The sequence below is a fragment of the Bactrocera neohumeralis genome, chromosome 6, assembly GCF_024586455.1.
Source record: "Bactrocera neohumeralis isolate Rockhampton chromosome 6, APGP_CSIRO_Bneo_wtdbg2-racon-allhic-juicebox.fasta_v2, whole genome shotgun sequence".
Taxonomy (NCBI): domain Eukaryota; kingdom Metazoa; phylum Arthropoda; class Insecta; order Diptera; family Tephritidae; genus Bactrocera; species Bactrocera neohumeralis.
Genome location: NC_065923.1, coordinates 32,900,874 through 32,921,833, shown reverse-complemented (window position 1 = coordinate 32,921,833; position 20,960 = coordinate 32,900,874). Strand labels below are relative to the sequence as shown.

General features: G+C 36.4%; 1 protein-coding gene across 1 annotated transcript; it reads left to right on the top strand.

Annotated features, from left to right (window-relative positions):
• Positions 1-12,393: 12,393 nt before the first annotated feature.
• LOC126761769 (uncharacterized) lies at positions 12,394-19,115 on the top strand. The gene is made up of 2 exons (XM_050478148.1): positions 12,394-12,685; positions 17,141-19,115. Exon 2 carries the CDS (start codon positions 17,145-17,147, stop codon positions 18,705-18,707), a length of 1,563 nt encoding a protein of 520 aa, XP_050334105.1. The 5' UTR covers positions 12,394-12,685; positions 17,141-17,144; the 3' UTR covers positions 18,708-19,115.
• The last annotated feature ends 1,845 nt before the right edge of the window (positions 19,116-20,960 follow it).

Sequence of the window (20,960 nt, the reverse complement as noted above, 5' to 3'; positions counted from 1 at the left end):
CCCACACGCTGTAACGCTTGCTTGTTTTGGGGGTGGCTAACTGTCAGTGGACTTAATTAAGAATCGAGCCAACAATGTGGCAATGTCTACATTTGTGGTGCGTGGGTGTGGGGCCGTGTTTGAGTGCAAAATGTAGTTAATCATTGCTTAATTGTAACCTGATATGTTGATTTACACAATTTGATTGCTGTTCAAAGAAAATCCAAACGAATTACTCATATTCGAGGTAGGTGTAGAGTAGTTTTTCGTGTATCTTTATCATGCGGGTGGTCAATGTGTGATTGCCTTCTTAAGAAGGTGTGCTGTGATTCGGATTGTATGTATGCCATTTTTAATTATGCTTCATTATTGTGAGCCATTAGAGATATATGTGCAAGTTCTGGGCTAATTTAGTGGCAATTATATGCGAAAGTGATGCTGTTGTAACATAAATCTGTATTATAGGAGGCTCTTTGTTAGGCTACTCTATTTTTTCCTCTATTTTCTAAAAACCTCACTCTGCCATTTTGAATCCAAATTTGTTTTCTCGGTTTAATATTTGTCTCTCATTCAATTCACGTGACACCCATTTTTCACACTTTTGGAACTTTTCCATATCTTTCAAACGATCTAAACTTATTTGTTGGGCAGTTTTTAATATGGCTGTCGTTTGCTTTTGACTCAAAAAATCACCTTCATCCAATATTTCTTACAATTCGTCGTCTGCAAACGTTTTTGGTGGTTTTTCTTCATTTCTCACATCAAAACCATTATCTTTAAACCGTTGAAACGATCTTTTGCATGTTGCTTCTGATAGAGCATGATCACCATGTGCCTCGACAAGCATGCTTTCCTCAAATCATTAGTTTTCGATACAAAATTTGACATTTTCAATACAATGAAAAAATATCATGTTGTTTGTTCAAAGACTGTAAGGTTATTGAATATGTTTGACAGATATCATGCCAATCAAGCAGAAAAAAATTAAGGCTTGTTCACAATAAATTTTCCCTACCAACACATCCCTCATTTCATACCGATACACCTGGTGCTACTCTTGTAATGTTTCAATGGACTGCTCAAAGCGCCGTCACATTGAAATCAAGAATTTATCGATATATCGATATATCGAATTCATCTTCTTCTTATCTTCTTCTTAATTGGCGTAGACACCGCTTACGCGATTATAGCCGAGTTGACAACAGCGCGCCAGTCGTTTCTTCTTTTCGCTACCTGGCGCCAATTGGATATTCTAAGCGAAGCCAGGTCCTTCTCCACTTGTTCCTTCCAACGGAGTGGAGGTCTTCTTCTTCCTCTGCTTCCCCTGGCGGGTACGGCGTCGAATACTTTCAGAGCTGGAGTGTTTTCGTCCATCCGGACAACATGACCTAGCCAGCGTAGCCGCTGTCTTTTAATTCGCTGAACCATGTCAATGTCGTCGTATATCTCGTACAGCTCATCGTTCCATCGAATGCGGTATTCGCCGTGGCTAACGCGCAAAGGACCGTAAATCTTTCGCAGAACTTTTCTCTCGAAAACTCGCAACGTCGACTCATCCGTTGTTGACATCGTCCAAGACTCTGCACCATATAGCAGGACGGGAATTATGAGTGACTTATAGAGTTTGGTTTTTGTTTGTCGGGAGAGGACTTTGCTTCTCAATTGCCTACTCAGTCCGAAGTAACACCTGTTGGCAAGAGTTATTCTGCGTTGGATTTCTAGGCTGACATTGTTGGTGGTGTTTACGCTGGTTCCAAGATAGACGAAATTATCTACAACTTCAAAGTTATGACTGTCAACAGTGACGTGAGTGCCAAGTCGCGAGCGCGACGACTGTTTGTTTGATGACAGGAGATATTTCGTATTGCCCTCGTTCACTATCAGACCCATTTCTTTTGCTTCCTTGTCCAGCCTGGAGAAAGCAGAACTAACGGCGCGGGTATTGAGGCCGATGATATCAATATCATATACCTCCATATATCGAATTCGGTTCGGTTGAAATCATCGAATGTTCTTATGTCTCAGAAAACGAAAAGAAATTTTATGACAGCTTACAGCCTTCTATAAATGAGACACAACTCTCTCTCAACGACCGCAACAGGTACCTTGGAGTAGTCTTGGACAGCAAACTGCTGTGGAAGCACAACGTGGAAGAGAGAGTTAGGAAAGCTAGCTTCAAATGCATGTAAGCAGATGCACTACGGTGCAGTAGCATGGTGGACAAGCGTACGGAGTCCACCTACCGGAAGCCAATGCAAAGGGTTCAGAGGCTTGCTGCGCTGTGCGGCGGCTCTTGAACTGGTACTCTTCGCTTAAAACTGTGCAGAAAAATCGGCGAGTTGCCAGACCACTGCAGTATATTTCAAGCTGAGGTCTTTTTTGAGGACTCTAATGCACCCTGCAGCCAAATCCAGAGTAGACATTTTCAAACAGCCAAGCAGCAATCAAAGCAGTAATCGTATGGCATATCGGCCAGAAGTGCCTTGGAAAACCGGGCAGCAGGGGAAAGTGTTGCTAGAAGTAAGTAACTTCCCTTCTACTGAGTGCCAGGTCACAAAGTCACAAGGTCACGAGTGCAATGACATCCGAGAACGTGATCAACATTGGGAAACCCATGCACTCTATACGACGATCTTGACAGAAGCATGGCAAAGAAAATCAAATTCCGATGGAACGAGCTCCCTGGGTGTAAAACTGCAAAAGTCATGTGCAAAATGGTAGATTGGAAATCCTATACTCTGAAGAAGGTATCGATAGTGAGGCCGCGGAGTCTGATAAAGTTCGCGTCAAGAGCAGGCTTCCTAAACGATGACTCCTTTTGGACCTAGCAACTAAACTCCATCTAATATCGCAGATGACCAAACAGGTCTATACGTGGCTTATTGACCTATCAGATTAACCTAACCTAACCTTCTTTTAGACCGATTTTATTATAGTCAATAACCGATTATATATGCCAAACATTTTTGATTCCATATAATTTATCTTATAAATAATTTATTCTACATATATGATATTTGCTTTAAACGTATAAAACAAATTTATTCTATAAGATATATCCGATTTTGGCCCAAGTAAATATTTTAAGTCATTTAGAAGGGGTATATAGTGCGTTAATCTTGGTAAAATTTAACGTTTAGAAGTAGTTATAATAGTGTTAAAAAGTCATAGTAATTTAAAAAATATCGTGAGGAGGGCGTAACAGCGCTGGATAGAAAAAGCCGCTTCTCAGGTGATAGCCTTTTATAAAATAACTATGTATATGAGACACATAAATTTTATATTAATACCTACATACATACGTAGGTAGTCCTCAGCTTTCTTTATTAGCTAGTAAATTATAAAAAAAAGAATGTACTTTGACACATACGAAAGTAGCCTTACTTTGTTTTAACAAAGATTTAATAAATTTTACCGAGTTTCATGAAGAAATTTATGAAAACTAAAGAAACTAATAAAGTTAAGGGGGACGAAAAAATATGCAGAAAACATATATAGTATATATACTTTAGCCAAGCCCACCTTCTTCTTTCACTGCCGATGTACATATTTACAAACACACGTATGACCTCCTTAATATGGAAATAAGCGCTAGCCAATCCATAATCTTTGCTTAGGTGCCTACTATTATCAACGGAATATGTATACCCACATACACCAATATCTAGTATATATGTATGAACACCTTAGTAGCATTCCGAACACCCTCATTACAGCCAAGAAGCATATTTCCAAAAACAAAATAGTTCAATGTTCCGTTAACTATTGCAACGATGGCCATAAATTTGCATACCAACGCCAAGAATAAGAAGTTTTTGTTGTTATTTATGCAGTAAGGCCACACACGACGTTGGTTTGGCGGCACATCATAAACAAAAGCCGGCGTCAAACACGCTAACGGTTATAGCGAAATGCAAAAACAATTTAAAACATTGCAATTAAGGCACCTCGGCTACATCTAAATATAAATGTAACCGCTTCTACCACAAAGCGTTCACCAGCCGACCGACATGGATAACTTGAACCGGATGTCAGACACTTTTGATGATACATTCGTTCATATGTACATATGTACATATGTATGTATGCATTTCTAAGAGTATATGTTGGAAAAAAACTATTTTGCAACAAATTCAAAGTGAATGCTAATTTATTCGCATAGATATTGCTACTGTTGTTATTGTTCCGGGATTGCAATATTGCATGCCACAAGCAAGTAACTTACTTTTTGGACATTTCCGTTTCGGAGCATATACTGAGTTGCTTTATATAAATATATATGCATATACATATATGTGCATGCACAGTCGTATATGTAGTTGTGGTGGATCTGGGTAGCTTTTTCTATTAGTATACATACCTGCATAAATATGTACATTCATAACAAGTAGAAAGTTTCGCGGTATTGATTACCTACGCTGTGAAAAAATATGTTAGCAGCATAAAAACAAGCCACACATCAATCAACCGGCGGAACGACAGAGATAAGACAGGTAAACAGAGCGTTGGACATTTCTAGTTGGCACTTTTAAAAGCTTCCTGTGTCTGGGAAATTGTCAGACTTGTTACAAAAATGTGATAAAAGTTTGTTGCAACTGGAATGGGAATACATTTGCAGTCAGTTGCTGCATAAAATATTACATAAGTACGAAAATATATAGTCCGACTCTTAAAATACATTAGAACATTTTCAGAATTAAAAGTTTGCTTAGTTCTCTTTGTGTAATGGATAACGATAGGTATATACTTTTTCGATTTTTTGATGTTATAGTGAGGGAGTTTAAAATAAGAAAAGGTTGAGGTTTGTCACCTGTTTAAATCGATTAAGTAAAAACTTGTTCTTGTAAAAAGTTGTACAATATGCCAAGTCAAATTTCTTGAAAATATCTTCTGAAATGAAAAAGCTTCCTTACAAGCACTTGCCACCGATGGTTCAGTGTGTATAAGCAAACGGCTAGCTTTGCAATCTTTCTCGCTTCTTCTCTGCAAGGAGCTTGACATTCTCTCCCACTAAATCCACAGCGACAATATTCACGAACTAGAGTACAGACTGAGTCTTAACATTATAGTCGATAACCTTAAAATTCCGCCACTAATCCTTAAATTGTTGGTTTAACATTTGACAGCCTATGCTCTTTCACTCTTCATACGACATATGCAATATTTGGCAACAAAATCCGTAAGTCGCTAGCTCTATCCCTCTCTAAGCAGTTCATGCTGGAATGTTTTTGCAGACACCATCCTTGCAGTTGCCTGGTCGAAGTGGAGCCACCTTCTAGGAATATCAAGAGGTGCTTCCTTGACTACGTCGACAACAACTTCAGCCGACCAGACTTCGGACGCAACTCACTTCAGACACTCAGTGACCGCCATTCACAGTGGATACCATAGCAGGTAAAACTCACACTTATCCAGAATCGACCCCTACAAACATGTCCACGCTTGACACTAGCCACCTCTTTGCTTTTGTAATGAATCCCACTCATTTAACACCTTTTTTTCTTATGGTCCGACCACGTCGAAGCATCTCGTTTCCTGGGCCTATCGTTGGATGACTTCAATAATAACCAGCCATAACTTTACCACCTAAGCGGAGATTAGATAACCGCTACAACAACAACAACAGCTATATATATGCTATAATAGTCTGCTGAAAATTAAAGTTCCGTTCTGACGAGAAAAGATTTTTATTCATCCAAGATTCGAAAGCATTCCTACATATTACTGAAGGGTTGCTTTTGCCTCCATAGCAACAACAACAACAATAACAAATGAGCAGTTTCTCGGGGAGAAAAGGACGTCAACAAAATTTATGATAGATATCTCGAGTACTGAGGACCACCTCGCGTATATACATACAGACAAAGAGTCGGATATGACTAAATCGACTTAGCTTGTCAGGCTGATAATATAAATTTATATAAATTTTATAGAGTCTTCGACGTTTTCTTCTGGGTGTTTTAAATTTCGTAGTGACCCTGTTCAGTGTTAAATATCATCAAGAGATGGAATTTTACTAGAAAGTTATGTTATTTTATTTTACAAAAAAGAGGACATTTTTTCGCGAAATTTTTTGTCTACTATTTTTTTTTTTTGACATGTTGGTCAGTCAACATACGCATAGATCTAAAACTTATCGCCAGTGATAATACGTCTTGGAAACAATCATGCTTTCATTTTTCTTAAGCCCAAATGATCTTCTAAAATGGTTTTTGCTGATCGTTCCAATATTTCCACTATGCCAATACGATCTTTGACTGTTAATCGTCAGTTCTCAAGCACCAATTCCTTTATTTTATGGCAATTCTGGACGTGGTTCATCGCAATACATAGGAGTAAGCCTACATTTCGTATCTCAGTATTATTAGCCCTTTTGCAAAACTAGAACATTCCATAGCGTCAGCAAACAATATACATTAAATATGTATATAACTAATCCATTCAAATCATTTGCGAATGAAATCAATAATTACACCAAATTCCTAATAAACTAATACAATAAATTTATCAATAGCATTAACTAAACCTAACATAATATAACCGACGTGCATAAAATGATAAGACAAATGCAAAGAGCAAACCCGAATGATTACGAAATCAAATTAACGATAATTTTAATTTCTGTTATCTATAACTGATACACCGTTATTTATTGTTTTATATGCATGAACTGAAACCGTTGTTAAAACAGCAAGATACATGTGTATGTACACAAACACATATACACGGTTAAATATTAAACATTTGAGCCAATTCAAGCGCTGACAGAATGAGAAATGCGCGACGGTTGGACAGGCCCGAGACACATAGCAGAACAGACAGGCGAACACCACCCTCTTGACATCAATACATATGTACCTATTAATATGTATATGTATATATATATACACATATACATGTAGGTATTATGCTCGTAATAAATGCATAAAACGACGAGCTAAACATTTTTATTTAAATGAAATTTATGAGCGACTACATGCAACTATTCGAGGCAACAGCCCCTAAGTGTATGCCACAAGCCAAATACACACACACGCATACAAATAAAACAACACATTCGCCTATAAACGCAATATTTACAATAATGCATGGAATATGCACAAGGAGCTGAGCCTTCTAAAGTGTTACTTGTAACGAGAGTGGACATGAAAGACAGTTCGCGTGTCTGAGCGCAAGACCGAACCCACCAAACGGACATACAAACGCGCATATGCATATGCAAGCACATATACATCACCTGCCTGGCGAACATTTGAATGGCTGACGTGTGTTGTGGCGTGTTGTACAGTTAGTTCACTGGTTGTTGTTGTTTGCAGCAATACATGCCTGTTGTTGTTGTCCTAAATGATCGCGCTACGCCCAACATTCGCGCCACTGTCATTCATTATGGCCGACAAGCGGTTCGCAGCGGAAGCGACTAATGTACGGTTATGTTTGCGAGCGGCTAAATATAAAAATATGTCTAAATATAAGTAAAAACTGAAAAATTTTTATGTTATGATGTACAACGCATACATACATGCCATTCTTCCCTCGCCAAGTAGCTTCGCATGTGACATATTTGCCATATTGTTGATCATGGCCGAAAGGGTGTTTCCACTAGACACACATACCTACTAAATAATTTAAATTTAGTACAAAGTTATGAATGTGTGCGGCGTGTGTGTGCGTGGAGGTGTGTCACTACAAAACACTCTTACTCACTAAGCCAGAAAACGTACGGTACTTATTTATGGCGGCCATTATGCTTTTGTCCTATCACTGTGCACTTAAGACATGCGCAACAACAATAATTGATAAGCCAACTGCTGATAAGCAGCGTCTAACTATATTTACTTTTTGATAAAACTAAACTAAACTAAACTAAATATAAGTCCCTAATGAAATGAGCGCTATCAAAGCGCATGTTGTGCAGCTTTTATTGCTTGATAAATTAGCAGAAAGCCGTGTTAATGAATCTGCTCACATGCACCGAATATGTAAATAAGTAAAGAAAGTTGAATTGTTGTGCAAACGATATTCTAATTAAAAATAATTATTTGAAATGGTGTGTTGATATAAATATGAAGTCAAATGATCAATTTGAGATTATAACTAATAGTTAATAGCATTAAATAATTATTGTAGCCAAAGTAGATCTTTTCCAATTATTTGTAACCAGCTTCGTATATACATATAAATGTAAAAGTATAATCTACAAGGTGCATTCCAAAGTAAACAGAACTTTTTGAATCTACCGCCTCTTGGCGACGTCATCTATATGACGACTAGTGCGTTAGAATCTGCTATCTTTATCGAATGTCCAGTGAGAATTTCAGTCAGTATGTTTGTGTTATCGGTGCGAAAATGAGCTTCGGACAAAGAGCCAAAATTTAATTTTGTTTTAAAATTGGTAAAACTTTTACCGAAACGTTTCAATTGGTGAAACTAGTTTATAGCGATGATTGCCTATCCCGTAGCAGAGTGCACGAGTGGTAACAACGATTTCAAAGTGGTCTTGAACACCTCCAAAACATCGATTTATTGCATTTTGACCGAACATTTGGGCTTACGAAAGGTGTGTGCACGCTTTGTTCCGCACAAATTGACTGACGACCAAAAATTGCTCGGAATCCAACATTAGAAGGACACTTGTGATCGATTATTTGACCAAAACTCACATTTTAACCATTAACCACTCCCTGTACCTGATATGGCACCGTGGGACTTCTTCCTTTTTGGAAAAGTACATTTGCCCATGAAAGGAAAGCGTTATGCAGACGTTGAAGCCATTCAAAAGGCTTGCATCGGCATACTGGCGGCCATACTGACCAACGAGCTAAAACACTCGTTCGACATGCTTTTGGACCGTGCAAAAAGCTGTATTGAAGCAGAAGGAGACTATTTTGAATAAAGTAAATTGATTTTGCCGAAAAAAACATTTGTTCTGATTTTTTAAGTCCTATTTACTTTGGAACGCACCTTGTATATACTATATGTACTGGCACTATAATCGTAAAACTTCGTCAGATGCCTCTATCATTTACGAGCCACGTCAGTTGTGCATTCCAAGTGCAGACAGGTCGCTAAGCACTTGGTCCTCCCATAGTATGCGTGGGCACCCTTGTTGCCCACCTGTGATTCTCGAGTCGAAAGTGCTTTTCGCTACAGCATCATCTTCCATCAGAAAATCTAGGACTATTCATCGCATTGAATTTTTATGCGATTAATTATATCCATATCGCTGTATAGTTCAACAGTTCATAGTCCCTTCTTCTCCGACACTTATCGCTCACGCGGACGACTCCAAGGATTTTGCGAAGAACAGTTTTTAAAATATCCCCAGTGCTTTCTCATCCCGGGTCGTCGTTGTCTATGGTTCTGATAATGGAAAGGGAATAATGAGAGACTGATAGAGCCTCTTTTTTTTTCTTTTGATTGTCGGGAGATCTTGTTGTTAAGCATTTTTCTGCGTTTGATCCTTAAATTATTGGTGAATTTATGTTGATTCCGAGTTATCCAAACCTATAACTTTTTCAAATTTATAGCTGTTAAGTTCCCAAGGCGCAAGGAAGCTTTGTACATATGTGGCCTTCAGGTACTTTCTCTTGTCATTGTTTATATTCGCTTAAAGTTCGATCTCCATATGTGAATTAACGAAAAAAATTTAACAACCACTTTGATGGAAATTTTGTGCTTCTAATAGAATCACAGATCCGAAATCATTGAAAATCTTAGAAAAGTGTTTTCGGGAGTCTACTTTATCATTAACACACGAATTTGAGTAGCACAAATCACTCAGTAAAAATCGCGAAGTCATCGAGAACTGGTCGCATGCGAGTCAAAATCACGATAGCAGAGGATTTTAAGTTCGCTAATAGACTCTCCCAACACATTTTGGTTAATATTTTTAATATGAAGCGTATCCATGGATCCAGGACTCATACCAAAAGATCAGAATCTTTTGCAAGAAGGCCGTCGAGTAGTAGAAGAAAAGAGATGCTTAGAAACGCTCCACCATTTATTAAGGGATTATTACTGGTGACGAACCGTGAGTTTATAAATATAACTGTTCACCAATGTAGATAAGAGCCATAACCGAAAATACACTGGAGGCCATCCCAACCGAGACTTATAACATTATATGGAAAATTGGGTTAAGCGTCAGCATGCTCGTTTTACCAAGGTCTCTAAAAGCTTGCTAAAGAAGAAGAGCTTGCGTAGAAAGAAGAGGACGAGTAATCGGACTACCGCCACGCTTACAAAACGCCATGAAAGGCAAATTTTTAAAACGCCATAACTCAGCAGTAAATTAATATATGAAACTGTAATTTGGTATAGAGGATCGCAGTGGGGTAAAAATAGGCGTTGCCCCACGCCTCAATGTAAATATCTTCTAAACCACTTAAGGAACAGTCTACAAATTCGCTCAGGACAAATCACTTGAGCACCTTAACTGACACTGTAGAATTGGATGAAGTTGGGTCCACTCCCCACATAACAGTTCCGTTAAAAACAACTAAAAGCGCGATAATAAATACTTCAGTAGACATAACTTTATAGGAGCCGGGGTCAAAAATGGATTATAGGCGTGGCCTCGCTCACATTTTGGGAAAAACCCATACCTCACGACCTACTAGACCGACATCGACCAACTTTGCCTTATAATGTAACCTTGACATTCCGAAAATAAATGAATCCGGACTACAACCACGCCTACTTCCCATATAACATAATTTTAAATTCATTCTGATTCTTTCACTTTCCGAAAAGCAAATCAAGCGCCCATGAATATATGGGTTTCACCCCCAAATAGTTCGCTTAAAGTAGACCAAATGTGTCCAGATCGGACCAAAACTTTTCAAGTCCCTACATACCGAATAAGTGGATCAAGTGGATCAAAATTCTAATTGTGAACTTTTTATCGAAAATAGCGTTCAATCTCTGAGATATATTATATTATAGTATTTCAAAGAGGATCCATTCCTAATAATAGTTTGCCTGTATGTCAAGAATGGGTTGAATCGAATCAATAATTTATTTATCCCCTATATAAATAATAGGAAGATTTTCGAACTTCCAGAAGTAATGTTTGGTTACACATGAACATAGCCGTTCCTTAAATGTTGATTTTGGGTCATGTGACGCCAGAGTTTAGCCATAATTACTTGTATGGGCGAGTTCCAATCGTACACTACTAAGTACCTTCCTAGGCAGAAATCATCAAAGTTGTATGAACAAAGGTAATATGGAATCATCAATACACTTTCTACTACCTTGTCTGGTTGGAAAATCTGGATATCCAAACCTTCTGTGAACCAAACAAGTTAGCTAGAATCGATATGTATGTCTGTCGCCTCAGTATAATTTGTGATAATCTCAAAACACTTCGTTAATACAAGGCGGTCGTTTGATCCATACCGAGGAGCTGTCAAAGTGCTATCCTCGTGACCAAACCTAGCCTTACTTAATCTATAATTGATTTTAAAATGATATTATTGAGTTATTAGACGCCATTTCTGGAATTCATTCGAATCAGCGCCGTTTCAAATCGTCCTAATTTGCCTTCAAATAAGAAATTGACAATGAAAGAAGTTCTTTAATCAAAATGGTAGGCTAGTTACAGAACTATTCAGACCTCTAAATTGTCAAATACTCAAAGTGATTTCTCAAATACATCTAGAAATATTTTTACTAATTTTATAGTCGCCAGAATGAAGCAACGGAGCCATTTTTTATACCGTATCTACACCGAAATGTGATTGTATTCTGTCCTTGACAGTCATGTTAATTGAGTCAGGCAATTATTTCATGTAAATTATGCCAGTTGTAATCTAATGAAAATGATAAAATAATAAACTAATAAAATGGCGACTGATTGTTAATTAGTAAATGTGCAATCAATGTACATACATGTGTACGGCGCAGATATACAAGCTCACAATTTGCTGTTGGACATAATTACAAAAAAAGAATTATTTATGTATGTATGTGCTATGTAAATACATACGTATGACACTCATTTATACAATTGTAGCTGCACGTGTCTTAAGAATAGTTAACATTCAAATTCCCGGAATTAATTGCAATATTGGTTGTGCCAATTTTTATGCAACGGAAATCAATAATATTGCATTATTGCAGAAATATTAACTTTCCAAAGAATAGCTTGCGCAAAGCGCAAACTGAAACAATATTGCTATTGCAGCAGTTTGCTCAGTACAATAAACTGGTGATGCAAATAATTAAGTGCATAGCCCTAGCTTTAATATAAATATAAGTACTTGTAAACTAGAGGAGTTGGGCAGTTGTTAATTTAAACTCAATAAACGCGGAATCGCTGTCCGCCTAAAACTAAAATTGTATTTTTTTTCGCTCTCACGAAAGTGATTGCGTAACTGGCGCCCGAGCCAAAAAAAAAAAAAAAAAAAAAAAAAAAAAAAAAAGCCTGAAAAGCGACAAGCAAAGTAACAATATAAGCAATTAAAATACATTCTAAAACAAACCATTTAAAGCTAAAAAAGGCTTCAAAATCAAACTCCTAAGGGAAACAGTGAGAAAAAATTAGTACAATAAAAAGTACTAAAATCACCTATAGCCAACAATTGTACTATCCCCAGCGACTACAACCGTTATATCTATACCAAGAATTGCATCAATCAACATCTCAAGAGGACACCAGCCCTGAGAAGAACATCAGCATCCAGGAAGCAGGATCAATATTAGAGTAAGAAACATTTTTTTAACTTATAAGAATTATTTAAATTAATTTAAATTATATTGTAATTATATTAAATTGTAAAATGGCTAATCCCAACAACTTGGTCAGACCTCCCATTCTTCCTTCTAACCAATCCACTCCTCAAGCGACAAATAACACTCAATTAAGTATAGACGACTTGACATCATTAATAGCGAATATAGCGACAAATATACTACAGCAGCAAGGACCAAAGGTAGTACAGGCCACCCTAAATCCGGATGCCAACTTGGCAACTACAACTGATCAAACTATAGAGGACAGACATAGAGGAAATTTAGACGGTTTAGATAGGATCCCTGATGTAGTGAAGTGTCTAAAAGAATTTTCTGGCCGCCCAGGAGAATTCATATCTTGGAAAAAAAGTGTAGACCGTATATTAAATATATACGAACCATTAAAAGGAACCCCGAAATACTACGGAATCCTTAGTGTAGTTAGAAATAAGATTGTAGGCAATGCAGATATGGCATTGGAATCTTATAACACGCCACTTGATTGGTCAGCAATAACAAAATGTCTGGCAATGCATTATGCCGACAAGCGTGACCTATCCACCTTAGAGTACCAAATGACAACTCTAGTACAAGGTAATAAAACGGTTGCTGAATTCTATCAGCAAGTATACAAACACCTCTCATTAATTTTAAATAAACTAGGATGTACCGAAATGAGCAACGAATCTCTACGAATGATAACGCAATCATACAGGGATAAAGCTTTGGACACCTTCATAAGAGGATTAAATGGCGACCTCCCACGATTACTGGGAATAAGAGAACCGGTCGACTTACCTCAGGCCCTTCATTTATGCCTGAAACTAGACAATCAGAATTTTCGCATGAATCATGCTCACAATGTGAAAACGGCATACCAAACTCCTCAACTCTATCCTAAGCGACGTTCTTCACAGGAACAACTGCAATCCTTTTACCCTAAATTGGCGTACTTGCCACAACCAAATCAAACAAATTGGCAATCTAGACAACAATTTCCTAACCAAATTCCGCATACAAGTACTCCACCCAGGCCACCTAAACCTCAACCCCGGCCAGAACCTATGGAAGTTGATGAGAGTATGCAATCACGTCGAATTAACTATATGAACAGAACTCCTCAAAATCAATTTCAAGGGAAAAGACCACCATCAGTTAATAATCAGCAACAAAGGAAAACCCAAAGAACTTTCCACATTGCCACAATGTCGAAAGATGTGGAGAATGATTATTCGGAAGACGAACCATCTGAAGTTCATTTTTTAGCTTGATGAGCTCTTCGCTTCCATATTTTGAAGCAAGAGCTGATAACGGGAAAATTCTTAAGTTTTTGGTAGATACAGGATCTAGTAAAAACTACATTCAACCACACTTGGTTAAAAAACGTATTAAAAATAAAAACCCATTTTTCGCAAAAACAGTAACAGGTGATGTTAAAATTAATGAACACACAATGCTAAAACTATTTGGTCTAGATAACGAAATCAAGTTTTTCTTAATGCCATCCTTAAAGACATTCGATGGAATTTTGGGAAACGATACATTAAGAGAGCTTCAAGCAATTATCTACACAAATGAAAATTATTTAATAATAAAAAATCGAAAAAAAATTAAACTAAAGCAGCTTCCATCAAAGGCAATAAATGCAATACATATAAAGGACGAGCACTTATCGTCACAGCAGAAGACTAGCATTAAGCAAGCAGTAGACGCATTCCCAAATCTGTTCGCGGAGCCGAACGAAAAATTAACATACACGACAAAAGTTGTTGGAGAAATAAGAACCGTAACGGACTCTCCTGTTTACTCGAAATTTTACCCATACCCAGCATCTCTCAAATCAGAGGTAGAAAAGCAGGTAAAGAAACTTTTAGATGACAAGATTATAAGACCCTCTAGGTCTCCTTACAATTCACCCTTGTGGATCGTCCCGAAAAAGGCCGACTCAGCGGGGAATAAACAGTACCGAATGGTCATCGATTACCGAAAATTAAACTCAGTCACAACAGCAGACAGATACCCAATTCCTGAAATAACAGAAGTAATTTCGCAGCTCGGCGAAAGCAAATTTTTCTCAGTGTTAGATCTGAAAAGCGGATTTCATCAAATCCCTCTAAGAGAATCTGATATCGAGAAAACGGCATTTTCCATCAACAATGGTAAATACGAATTTACACGTTTACCATTTGGTTTGAAAAATGCTCCTTCTATTTTTCAGCGCGCTCTTGATGATATCTTGCGCGATCACATAGGAAAATACTGTTATGTCTACATCGATGACATAATTATATTTAGCAAACGGAAAAAGAGCACCTTTTTCACATTAATACAATTTTCAATACCTTGGACGAAGCCAACATGAAAGTTCAGTTGGATAAGTGTCACTTCTTCCAAAAGGAAGTAGAATTTTTAGGGTATGTCATATCTCCAAATGGCATAAAAACGAATCCTGCAAAAGTTGAAGCAATTGCCAACTTTCCAGAACCTATAACTTTAAAAGAGCTTCGCAGTTTTCTTGGTTTGTCAGGATACTACAGAAGATTCATAAAAGACTATGCGAAATTAGCAAAGCCACTGACTTCTCTTCTGAGAGGGGAAGAGGGTAGAATTTCAAAAAACAAATCCTCGCAAGTAAAAATAAATTTGAGCAAAGAAGCGATACAAGCCTTTAATAATATCAAGCGCTCACTTACTTCAAAGGATGTTGTACTCGCATACCCCGATTACAATAAAAAATTTGAGCTGGTAACAGATGCTTCCAATTTCGCTATTGGAGCTGTTCTATCCCAAGATTCGAAGCCCCTGGCATTTATCTCAAGGACATTAAATAAAGCCGAAGAGCACTATGCAGCCAACGAAAAGGAAATGCTAGCCATAATTTGGGCTTTAAATTCATTCAGAAACTATTTGTATGGATCTGCCAAGGTCCAAATCTTTACTGATCACCAGCCGCTAACATATGCGCTGAGCAATAAAAATAATAATTCAAAAATGAAGAGGTGGAAAGCCACTTTGGAGGAATACTCATATGAACTTTTTTACAAACCGGGCAATCAAAACGTAGTGGCGGACGCATTATCGAGGATTCCACCAAATGAGGTGCACATTAACACTTTGTCTATAGCAACAAATTCGGATGATAGCTCATTCCATAATTTAATATATAGTATCGAAGCCCCTATTAACGCTTTCAAAAATCAAATCTTCTTAAAGAGATGCGAAACCTCTACTTACCAATTTAAAATAGTATTCCCAACGTATCATCGCCATATAATAACGGAACCAGAATATTCTCAAGCAAATCTGATTTCAATCCTTAAAAGATACCTCAACCCTTCGGTAATAAATTGTATTAAAACAGAAGAATCCACAATGGGGAAAATACAGGAACTATACCCCTTGCACTTTAGTAAGTATCGCATTAGATTCACTCAAGCAGAAGTCGAAGATGTAACTAGTGAACAAGAACAGGAGGAACTCATAATTAGAACACATAACAGAGCTCATAGAAACAGCAAAGAGAATAGGACACAGATTTTGGAAAAATACTACTTTCCCGGAATGGCAAATAAAATCAAGAAAATTATTAAAATATGCGCCACTTGTAAAGAGAACAAATACGAACGACACCCACCCAAACCCCAACTACAAAATACGCCCATCCCAAAATTTCCAGGACAAATAGTCCACATAGACATATTCTTGGTCGGTAAAGAACTAATTTTAACTGCTGTAGACAAATTTTCGAAATATGCAGTAGCAAAACCCATTCGGTCTAGAGCAGCAGAAGATATCAGACAACCAATGAGGGATATTCTTTTCACTTTAGTACCGGAAACAATAGTAATGGACAACGAAAAATCCTTTAACTCAGAGACACTAAATTTTATGATTGAAAATGAGTTTGGTATTGAAATACATCGAACACCCCCATATACGAGTTGTTCAAATGGACAGGTAGAGCGGTTTCACTCAACCCTTCAAGAAATAATGCGTTGCCTTCAGGTCGAAAAAACGCATCGAACATTTTATGAACTTTTAGAAAAATCGGTAAAAGAATATAATAATTCTATACACTCTACCACTGGAAGGAAACCGATAGAAATATTTTTCGGAAGACGCGTTAGTAGCGATCCCAAACTGCTAGATATTGATAGGCAAGAAATAATTAAAAAACTAAAAGACAAGCAAACCGCCGACCTTTCTTTCCATAATAAAAACAGATTGACACCGAAACAATATTCGGAAGGCGATGAGATTTTCGTAAAGATAAATCGTAGATTAGGAAATAAATTATCAGCTAGATACAAGAAAGAAATCGTAGTACAAAATTATAACACTACAGTCAAAACAAAGTCAGGGAGAATAATTCATAAAAATAATATTAGGTTATCATAAGAGCTTAATTTTTCTTTTCTTTCCCTAGAAAAATGAGCACAGCAATAAGACTTTTGGTCATAATAATGACGATTCTCACCACCGTAGCACAACAAATCGACATACAAGACTTGACAAATAATAACGGATATATTCCCATCAAGACGGAGGAAATAAAAGTAATCGATCACTATAGCAAAATTCTTCATATTGTTAATATAACTGCGTACGAGGACACAGTGACACTAATCCTACACAACATACAAGGACTAACCGCCAATAGAATAGAAAGCAAGCACTTACTGGACACAGTCAATAAGAATTTTTTATTATTAGAAAAGAAGATTGAGAATCTTAACCCACACTTTAGACATAAAAGAGGCTTAATAAATGTATTAGGAAAAGGACTTAAAGTAGTAGCAGGTACTATGGACAGTGACGACGAAACCAAAATAAAAAACTCTTTAGAATACCTCTCAAACAACGGAAAAATCTTGACGGATAGAATCCATAATCTGACATTCGTAAATAATTTACTATCATCCCAAATACAAAACATTACTAATCACATAAATAACAAACAGATTGTAATAAGTGACTATTTGAACAAATTCAAGAACTTTATCCAAAACAAAATAATGACAGTAGAAGACGAAATTGAATTTATGCAACAAATTTACCAAGTTAACAATGACATTTCCCTTTTACGTGACCACATTGACGACATCGGTCAAATAATATTTTCAAGCAAACTCGGAATAATTCCCACCGATATTTTAACAGAGACAGAACTCAACTTGATTAATGACTTTGACAGCTACTCTAACATCAAAGTTTCCGTCGCCGTACAAGAACAGAATATTATCATAATCCTTAAAATTCCTAACTATTCACGAGATATCCTATCCAAAATCCTGTTCGAGCCTATCCCTAATGCCAAAAATAAAACAATCATATTGAAAAATTATGAAATACTAGTGGATAATATGAACAATATTTTTAATGTAAATGTAAAGGAAAATCTGAAACAAAATTTGAAAAAAATTGTAGATGATTGTTTAAAGAATATACTAAACTTCGAAGAAGCATACTGCGATATGCAAACCTTTGAAGAAACCGTTGTAAACGAAATTTTACCTGGTATACTAATATTTAAGAATTTCTATTCTGAAATTGTACACAATTGTAATAAAATGAAAATAAAAATTAAAGGAAATTTTCTTATTAAATTTGAGAACTGTGAAATTAGAGTAATGAATAAAACCTTTTCTAATGTAAAAATGAAAGCATTCGATCAATTTATTTTGCCAAATATGATAACAAAAATTAAATACCAAAATACATCTTTTCCAAATCTAAAGTTGAAATCTTTGTACTTAAAACAATTAAATCAAGATGATCACATTAAACTCTTAGTGAATGAAAACTATAAAACGCATATAATTAGTCTAAGCACTGATGTCGCACTAGTATTTATTATAGTACTAGTGGTATTCATTTTGGTATTCATAATTAAGCACAAGCACAAGCTATATGTATCACCAGTATCGCAAGGAAAAACTGAAGACGTTTCAAATTTAAAAAACGGTCCATTTTTACAAGTCGCAATATCTTAGAATATTTTACAAAAACACCGATTGGGGACAATCGATTTAAGAGGGGAAGAGTTAACACCAAAGATGTTAGTAACCCCACAGCCAACTTCCGGCACGTGTCTTAAGAATAGTTAACATTCAAATTCCCGGAATTAATTGCAATATTGGTTGTGCCAATTTTTATGCAACGGAAATCAATAATATTGCATTATTGCAGAAATATTAACTTTCCAAAGAATAGCTTGCGCAAAGCGCAAGCTGAAACAATATTGCTATTGCAGCAGTCTGCTCAGTACAATAAACTGGTGATGCAAATAATTAAGTGCATAGCCCTAGCTTTAATATAAATATAAGTACTTGTAAACTAGATCAGTTGGGCAGTTGTTAATTTAAACTCAATAAACGCGGAATCGCTGTCCGCCTAAAACTAAAATTGTAACATATACAAACACTCATTTACATAAGTGTGGAACACAAATATGTGATGCAAGCTGCTATGGTCGGCTGCGAATTTATATAGAAATCGATAAATGTAATCTCAGTCGACTAACTTCGAGTGTGTTGGTTGGGAAATCCGCGCAATATCAGTATCAATTACTTTTTAAATAAATACGTACTTAAGAATGCATGATTCAATAGCAAACAGACAATTTATTACTGGAGTTATGGTTATATCTGATTTATAAGTGTTATTATAGCTCGGATGCATATGCAAAAATCAATATGAAAATAGAGGTAAGTATTATAAATAAATAATTTTACTTTATGTGTTAATTAACAATAATAAGCGTATATGTATATGTTTTATACCGGGTTTTTTAATACGGGTAATATGATTTCTAAATATCATGATGTGTATTTTTTTTTTTCATTGTATTCAACAATGTTTACATTTTCATCATAGAAAGATATACCCAACAACAACTTTTACAAATTATTCAAGTTTATTAACAAAGTAATCATTCCCCAATTGCAACTTTTCGTGCGCTTTTGCCATTTTATGGTCGTAATAATCGTCCACCTTGCTTGCTATTCGTCGAATTGTTGAAAATTTCGAGCATACATTTTCTTTATATAATATTCAAGTGTCGACAAAACAAAAAACCGCTCGTAGTAATGAAAATATTGTTGCCATTGAGGCAAGTGTTGCTGAAAACCGCAATTTGTCGATTCCATGACGTTCTCAGGAATTGAGACTATCTCAAACCACAACCTGGCGGATTTTGAGAAAGCATTTGGGTTTACTGGTTTGGGTTATAATAGAACTGAATCTACTGGACCAACGTAAACGTCGAGAATTTGCTGATTTTGGCTTGAAACAACTTGAAGACGATAACGATTTTTTTTAAGAAACTCATTTTCTCCAAAAGGCTCACTTTCATCCGAGTGGTGGGCTAAATAAACAAAACTGTCGATACTGGTGCGAAAAAAAATCCACAAATTATTCAAGAACAACCATTACATTCACATAAATTGACAGTTTGGTGTGGTTTTTGGTCTGGTGGAATCATCGGTCTGTACTTCTTTCGAAATGAAGCTGGTGACACCGTTACTGTCAATGAAGAGCGGTATAGATCGATAATAACTAACCTTTTCTGGCCACAATAAGAAGGAGTTGATCTTGTCAACATCTGGTTCCAACAAGAGAGCGCCACGTACAACAACTGACTTATTGCGAGAAAAGTTTAGAGATACGATTTTTTTAAGAAATTGTGAGATTGAACGGCCTCCAAGAAGTTGTGATTTAACATCATAACACTACTTCTTGTTGGTTTATTTTAAGGGTTTACATTGGTTTCCTCGGCTAAAAACCAGCCTTTTTCAGCAAATTTTTTCTAATATAAAAAATTAAATATTTTATTTGAATTTCTTATTGTTACAAATATACACTTTTAACAAAGAATTTCTGAAATTTTGCGACATTTTTTTCAAAGAGCTGCAATTGAAAAAAAGCCTTCGTCGAAGTCTTTAATAATTGTATCGCAAAGACCTGTGTAAAATTTTTTTCTCGAGGAATCTTGCCAACCGACTTCAAAAACTCGGTTTCGAGAAAAACTTGTTTAAAAACGACGCACTTAGCCTAGCTAGCATCGAGCGCACAAGTTCGCAAGGCTGTATCTCCGAAACTTTTACTCGGATCAACTTAAAAATTTAGGACAATGTTCTAGAGGTGTTGTAGAATTTTATAAGCCGATTTTTTATAACTAACTGTTTAAGCGAAAATTAAAGTCGATGGGTTCAGCCATTTCGGAGAAATTTTACTCATCGACACTG

Excerpts from the sequence above, each read along its gene's own strand:
- LOC126761769 (XM_050478148.1), top strand. The coding sequence starts at position 17,145 with ATGAGCACAGCAATAAGACTTTTGGTCATAATAATGACGATTCTCACC.